The 7,764-nt window shown below is 37.8% G+C and overlaps 1 protein-coding gene across 2 annotated transcripts; it reads left to right on the top strand.

Annotated features, from left to right (window-relative positions):
• Positions 1 to 1,587: 1,587 nt before the first annotated feature.
• Positions 1,588 to 6,765, top strand: LOC111968904 (antimicrobial peptide NK-lysin-like). 2 transcript variants are annotated; one of them, XM_023994860.2, is made up of 4 exons: positions 1,588 to 1,750; positions 3,221 to 3,354; positions 5,830 to 5,916; positions 6,221 to 6,765. In XM_023994860.2, the coding sequence occupies exons 1-4, from the start codon at positions 1,711 to 1,713 to the stop codon at positions 6,380 to 6,382; spliced, it is 423 nt and encodes a 140-aa protein (XP_023850628.1). In that variant the 5' UTR covers positions 1,588 to 1,710; the 3' UTR covers positions 6,383 to 6,765. The 2 variants fall into 2 exon arrangements, with proteins under 2 accessions (XP_023850628.1, XP_023850629.1); XM_023994861.2 differs by having other exon boundaries at positions 1,596 to 1,750; positions 3,221 to 3,321.
• The last annotated feature ends 999 nt before the right edge of the window (positions 6,766 to 7,764 follow it).

Below are 7,764 nucleotides of genomic sequence, written 5' to 3'. Positions count from 1 at the left end.
CGAGCAGCTAACCGATCGCTGCAGCTGTACATAGTCCATCTGTAAACTACCCACCCAATTTACCTACCTCACCCCCCACACTGCTTTTATTTATTTACTTTTCTGCTCTTTTGCACACCAGTATCTCTTCTTGCACATGATCATCTGATGATTTATCACTCCAGTGTTAATCTGCTAAATTGTAATTATTCGAGTTATTGCCTACCTCATGCCTTTTGCACACATTGTATATAGATTCTCCTTTTTTCTACCATGTTATTGACTTGTTTATTGTTTACTCCATGTGTAACTCTGTGTTGTCTGTTCACACTGCTATGCTTTATCTTGGCCAGGTCGCAGTTGCAAATGAGAACTTGTTCTCAACTAGCCTACCTGGTTAAATAAAGGTGAAATAAAAAAAATAAAAAATCATGCTCTTCTTATTTCTTATTTTTATATCTTGTGTGTTTTTGTTCTAGCTTGTTACTTTTAGTATAACATTGTTATTGATTACTGCATTGTTGGGTTTAGAGCTTGCAAGAAAGGCATTCGACTGTACATTGTGACATTAAAACTTGAAACATTGGGGAGAGACAGCATTCCATTTAATTTCAATATCATACATTAGCATGGTCAGGAGAGCACTTCTATCAAAGAAAATGTAAGTGGGCTTGTCAATTGTGTACACGTTTAGAAAATCTGGTGGCTCTAGGTTGTGAGAGTTATAGGCCGCACAATGAGTTGCCACAAGTCAGGATGATGCATATACAGGTAACTGCGAAAATAATGGAAACAATTGAGCAAATGAGGGATAGATACAAGAATATTGAAAGCGGGTGCTTCCACACATGGTTCCTGAGTTAATTAAGCAATTACATCCCATCATGCTTAGGGTCATAATAATGCTAGACAGGCCATTATTTTGGCTACATTTACATTTAAGTCATTTAGCAGACGCTCTTATCCAGAGCGACTTACAAATTGGAAAGTTCATACATATTCATCCTGGTCCCCCCGTGGGGAATGAACCCACAACCCTGGCGTTGCAAGCGCCATGCTCTACCAACTGAGCCACACGGGACCATGGCTATGCCCTCATAGGATGACAATGCCACTATCCACAGGGCAAGAGTGGTCACTGAATGGTTTGATGAGCATGAAAATAATGTAAACCATATGCCATGGTCGTCTCAGTCACCAGATCTCAACCCAATTGAAAACTTATGGGAGATTCTGGAGCGGTGCCTGAGACAGCGTTTTCTACCACCTTCAACATAACATCAAATTATGGAATTTATTGTGGAAGAAAGGAGTTACATCCCTCCAATAGAATTCCAGAAACTTGTAGAATCTATGCCAAGGTGAATTGTTATGGCTTGTGGTAGACCAACACCCTATTAAGACACTGGTGTTTCCTTTATTTTGGCAGTTATCTGTAGTTTTTGTGTTGCTAGCGAAAAAGGAAGGAAGTCAGCTTTGAAGAGTGATAGTGTTTCAACGGCAATGTATGAAATACTTTAAATGACAACACTACCCCCCACCCCCCTTTCTCGGGCTCAGATCCAAACCCTGAACCTTGCCAACCACGCTCCTTCCCCTCTGCAACGGCAACCAATCAAGCCAGAGTCAATGCGTATAAAATAAAATGTGCTCTCCAACGAAGACCAAGTTAACTACACTGGCTTACAACAGTTGCTTTATTATCCATTCTACCTTTTGACTGAGAAGAAGATGAGGGTTGTCAATATGGGTATTCTGCTGGTTTGTGCAGGTAAATACGTGGAACTTCTTTTGTGAAATATGGGTGAAATGTCAGAAATATATAATAAATCCAGCTTTAGGGTAAGTCTATTTTATAATTCCATACATGTTTGCCCATGGAAGACGTGGTCAGAAAGTAACATTTTGGACCTGAGTTCCAAAACATTCAAGAGACAAACGGTGCTCAAAGTTAACCTATTTTGCATACCCCACCATACCATGAGACATCCATGTCTTCATCACTGGAAAAGATAAACGGTTGAGTTTGATATCATTTAAACGCTTACAGGTGTTGTCAAACTACAGCATTTTATTATGAATTGAATAATAATTGTTTTAATTTGTCATTTTGAAAACTGTTAACGTGAATTATCTACAAATGCTTCAATTCTGATTTCTTTTTATATTTGCATATGTTGTAGCTTAGACCCTACTTCACATTATCTGAGCTTTTTTGTGTTGTGCCCACCATCGGTTGAGACACAACATGCTTCTGAATACAGTATGGGTGTCATTTCAATCATAGAAATATAATTCATAAAATGGACCTATCCCTTCAGACCACTGCAATTTAGATAGTAAACCATTAACATTTTAATTTAATAACATTTTTTACTTCTAATTACTACCACAAAGATGACCGCCGGTCCACCCGCCGCCAAATGTCAACTTAAATGTTCAAATCTATGTTGGTACCATTTATGATTTTAATAGGTTTCCTATGGAGGATTGAGAGTATAACTTAAAACAACATTCAAGTCAACATTCTCTGATGTGTGAACCTCCAACCATCTTTGTGGTACCATTTGAATGTTTAAATTGAATTAGATTCACATTTTAGACCATTTATCAGCCAAAACATGATATCTACTCTGTCTTCAAGAGCCTGATGTGTCTCAACCGATGGATGGCACAACACAAATACCTTATATCATGTAAAATAGGGTCTAAACTACAACATCTGCGAACATGAAAAAAATTGAAGTTTACGCATTTTGAGATTAATGATATTAAAAGGTACAAAATTAAAACTTTATATTTAAAAAACAAAATCCACAGAAATGATAAAATATTTGACTTTTGCAAGCTTATAAATTATATTAATCTCAACCATTTCATTAGGCCTATTTAGTTACATTTCATTAGGCCTATTTAGTTACGAACTACAGTATATACCTTACATTTTACCTACATTTCCCAGTGATGAAGACATGGATGTCTGATGGTATGGAGGGGGATGCAAAATGGGAGAACTTTGAGCACCTTTATCTCTTTAATGTTTGGACATTCAGGTCTAAAAAGTCACTTCCTGAGCACTTCTACAARGGACAAATACGGAAGGAATCGTTCAAATCAAAAAGTGGTGCTGTCAAAAAGTGATTGAATCTAAATGTAGCTATTGTAAAGAATTCACTGCTTTTCAAAAATATCATAAAATGACAATGCTAATATAATCCTCTTGTTTTGGCGGGGGGGGTAGCCTTTGCTCAGTCCTTCAAGTCTCAAGGTGGGGGGAGTCTGAGAGAGGAGGAGGACATGTGGGGGAACTACCTAATGGAAAGAGATGACAACCATACCGCGGTAGAGTTGGAGACTTTTCATTCTATTGTATTAGTGAGTACCCCCAACAGAAAACATTTTTGTTGTAGCCCCGGACAAATATACCTGATTCAACTCATTGAGGGCTTGATGACTAGTTAATAAGTTGAATCAGATATGCTTGTCCAGGTCTACAAAATAATTTGTACTATTGGGGATACTCAAGGACTGTAGTTGAGAAACACTGCCCTACACAATACCCAGCTAGCACATTTTGTTCCTTGGAAGGTGTGAGAACATTGTGGGAAAAAAGCCATATTTTTCCTGATCAGTAAAACATATATTTTTTTTACATTCTGAGAACAGAAAGGAACATTTTGTCTGTTCTGGGAACATTTATTTTTAGGTTGCAGGGAGGTTCTGAGAACGTTTTATTCTGGTTCCTTTAAGGTTTTTCTGGGAGGTTATATTACTGCTTTGAGAAGGGGCATTATATATATATATTTTTTTTTTAATGATTTCCTTAACTTTCACTAAATGTTTCAATAAGACTTTTAATAACACTGCTATTTTCATTATAAACTGGGTGATTCGAGCCCTGAATGCTGATTGGCTGATAGCCGTGGTATATCAGACCGCATTCCACGTGTACGTCATAACATTTATTTTATACTGCTCTAATTACGTTTGTAACCAATTTGTAATTGCAATAAGGCACCTCGGTGTTTGTGGTATATGGCCAATATACCACGGCTAAGGGCTGTGTACAGGCACTCCGCGTTGCGTCGTGTTAAGAACAGCTCTTGACCATCGTATACTGCCCATATACCAAACCTCCACGGTGCCTTATTGTTTAATTGTAACATGGCATTTCTTTCCATGGAATTAGTCCAATGAGCCACCAGGATGGAGCTATAATGACATGTTATTTATATGTATACAAAGCTGTACATTTTCATCTATTAAAATAGACTCCATTTCAAAGGAAACAAGCACTCATTAAGATCAGGTGTGGCCAATTAGTGGGCACAGCCAACACAACTTTACAGTGAAATGTAAGCGCATTCCCAACAGTGCAGAGTTAAAAAGTAATATTTGCTAAATAAAAAAGGAAATAGTAACTCAATAAACACAATAACGAGGCTATATACAGGAAGCACCAGTACCAAGTCAATGTACAGCAGTACGAGGTAGGTGAAGTAATTTAGTATGTACATGTGGGTAGGGGTAAAAGTYACTAGGCAATCAGGATATATAATAAACAGAGTAGCAGCAGTGTATTTGGGAGTGTGTCTATGTGTGAGTTTGCGTGTGTGCGTGCGTGCGTGCGTATGTGTCAGAGTGTCAGTGTAGTATGTGTGAGTGTGTAGATTGAGTCTAGTGAGTGTGCATAGAGCCAATGCAACGGAGTCAATTTAGATAAAATAACACATAACAAATAAAGTAAATTTAAATTGTCAGGGTAGCCATTTGATTAACTTTTCAGAAGTCTTATGCCTTAAGGGTAGAAGCTGTTCAGGTGCCTTTTGGTCATAGACTTGGCACTCCGGTACTGATTGCCGTGGGGTAGCATAGAGAATAGTTTATGACTTGCCTGGTTGCAGTCTTTGACAAATATTTGTCCCTTTCTCTGACACCTCCTGATATAGAGGTCCTGGATGGCAGGGAGTTTGTCCCCAGTGAACATGCTTAATGAGATAGAGGATAGAGATAGTTTTTTTGATGCTGAGAACGGAATGTAAATGTTTTTAAAAAATAATTATTTGTTCAAATTTTGTTGTGTTTTATGGTTTTCTTAACGTTCTCTGAAAGATTTGAGAACATGAATAAATAGAACCATGAAAGCAACTTTATGCTAAGGTAATACAATTCCAACAGAAGAACAGTGTTTCTTAATATTCTCTAAACTATTTGAGAACATTCCCGATATCAAACCAGTAACCATGTTTGAACTTTTAGGAAACCTTATGTTAAAGTAATGAAATACCAAGAAAATCATGTTTTTTTTGTGAAGTTCCCTAATGTGCGGAGAATGTTCCAAAACTAACCCACTGGGCACACACTGGTTGAATCAACGTTTTCAATGAGATTACATTAAACCAATGTGGAAGAGACATTGATTTGACGACTGTGAGAAGCAACTATCCTGCACATTTCCCAGAAAGTTGTGGGAAGGTTGTTTGCAAAATAACCACAGGCCAACAACGCTCTCACCAAGCTCTAAGAAACATATGGTTCTCAGAACGGTATGTGCTAGCTAGGGAGCCTAAAGAAATTGGGGTTTGCATGTGGTAGCATGAAAAYAATGGTAGCACCAGTGCCAGTCTGTTTGTGCTACCATCCCAACTCCTTTTTACCCATTGTTATGCCAAGCATGTCAAGCGAGCAGAAACAGACCAAGCCTAGTGGTGCTTGTTTTAATTAATCCCAAAGAAAGAAAGAAACGTGCATCAAGTTTTATGGCATTATTTGGTAATACCATTTTGCCATGTCATATTTAAGTAAATACCTGGTCATTTTTGTTGCCTAAAATGTCTCCCTCTCCCTCAGAMCAAAGCTATCTTTACAGGTACCTGCTTTACGTGTAAGCGCATCATCAACAAGGTCAAGGCCAAGCTGAATGGTGATAAGAACAGGGTAATGATGACAGATTGCTCAACTTCCCTTTTACAGTCACAGAATAATCTCAAGTTAGGTTTTACACTGTTTAATAAATATAATGCAAATATTAACTTTATAGTTTTATAGTGTAAACACACCAATCTCATCAATGTACAGTATTTTATAGCCATAATAAAGCCTAGTAAGGGTCATKTTGAAACGATTGAGAAACCACTTAATACTGCTATATCTCTGCAATTCTCACAATGTTATGTATCACCAATGACACAAACTAACACATTGTCTGTAAGTGATATATCTCTCTACATTTTACTTGCAGGATAACATAGCTGCTAAACTGGACTCTATTTGTCGCAGCTTGGGGAAGCTCAAAGGCATCTGCAAGAAACTGGTCAAGAAATTCAAAGAACAACTGATTGATGCACTTGTCAGTGATGTGGATGCAAGGGTTGCCTGTAAGAAATTGAAGCTATGCAAATGAGATACCATTCACCCACGATTGCCCTGGTCACAGGTCTGAGCATACATGTTATGTTCATTTCTTTCATATGAACACGCTGTCATAGCTTAGCTTTACATTATTTTCATACACAACTGTCTGGATGGAATGGCAGTCTTTAAAGCCACTTGTATTGCTATTGCAATTTTCATTTAATTAAATACTGAAACTTATTCAAAACGGTCTCCTTAATTTCACAATAAAACCCTTGCTATTAATGTATACTATCTCCCTGGAATGCAATCAAGAAAGAGTGGCTTAGTGTGGCTTGTTGTCTCCCTTTTGGAATCATTGCAAAAATCCACCTGTGAATTAGGGCTGAATTTGGTCATATTTATCAATAAACTATGCATATATCGTCTCAATCGGATTTTTTTTTTAACACGGCTCTTCTGCGATACATCCGCAATACGGATTGAATCCAGCCCTCAACTGACAAATGGTATATTCAGTGCTTTCAGAGTACCACTGTAAATGTAACCACAAGTACCACTGTAGTACATAACGTTAGTCGTGGTCACTGCTAACGAGAATTGGTTGTGGTAACTACTAACAATTTTGAAGTGTGTTTTTGGTCCATGTATAAAATGTATTTTGCGACAACACTGGCCCAAAACATTCAGTATCTTGTGAGGAGAATATGAGGGCCACCTTGTAACGGTCATCTTTTGGTGAGAGAGTGGACCAAGGCGCAGCGGGTGATGAATACATGATGAATTTAATTGACAAGACGAACACTGACACGAAAATACACTTGATAATTACAAAACAACAAACGACGTAAAACAGACCTGAACATGAGAACTACATAAAATGAAGAACGCACGAACAGGAATGAACGAAATGAACAAGACGAGACAGTACCATGTGGTGTAACAGACACAGCAACAATCACCCACAAACAAACAGTGAGAACAGCCTACCTAAATATGGTTCTCAATCAGAGGAAACGTAAAACACCTGTCCCTGATTGAGAACCATATCAGGCTAGTTAACATGAACCCAACATAGAAACACATAACATAAAATGCCCACCCCAACTCACGCCCTGACCATACTAAACAAAATACAAAAACAACGGAAAACAGGTCAGGAACGTGACACACCTCTCCTATCAGTATTGGGCTTCTGCTGGTTTGTGCAGGTAGACCTTCTTTTGTGAGGTAAAATGTAAGGCATATAGTTTGTAACTAAATAGGCCTAATGAAATGTAACTAAATATGCCTTATGAAATGTAACTAAATAGGTCTAATGAAATGTGACTAAATATGCCTTATGAAATGTGACTAAATAGGTCTAATGGAATTAGCTGAACATTCACTGTATTTGAAAAAAGATCAAATGCTAATGGCATCTTTCGTTTT

Source organism: Salvelinus sp. IW2-2015, linkage group LG9 (assembly GCF_002910315.2).
Source record: "Salvelinus sp. IW2-2015 linkage group LG9, ASM291031v2, whole genome shotgun sequence".
Taxonomy (NCBI): domain Eukaryota; kingdom Metazoa; phylum Chordata; class Actinopteri; order Salmoniformes; family Salmonidae; genus Salvelinus; species Salvelinus sp. IW2-2015.
The sequence above is the reverse complement of the archived record's forward strand: the minus strand, read 5'-3'. Positions and strand labels throughout refer to the sequence as shown.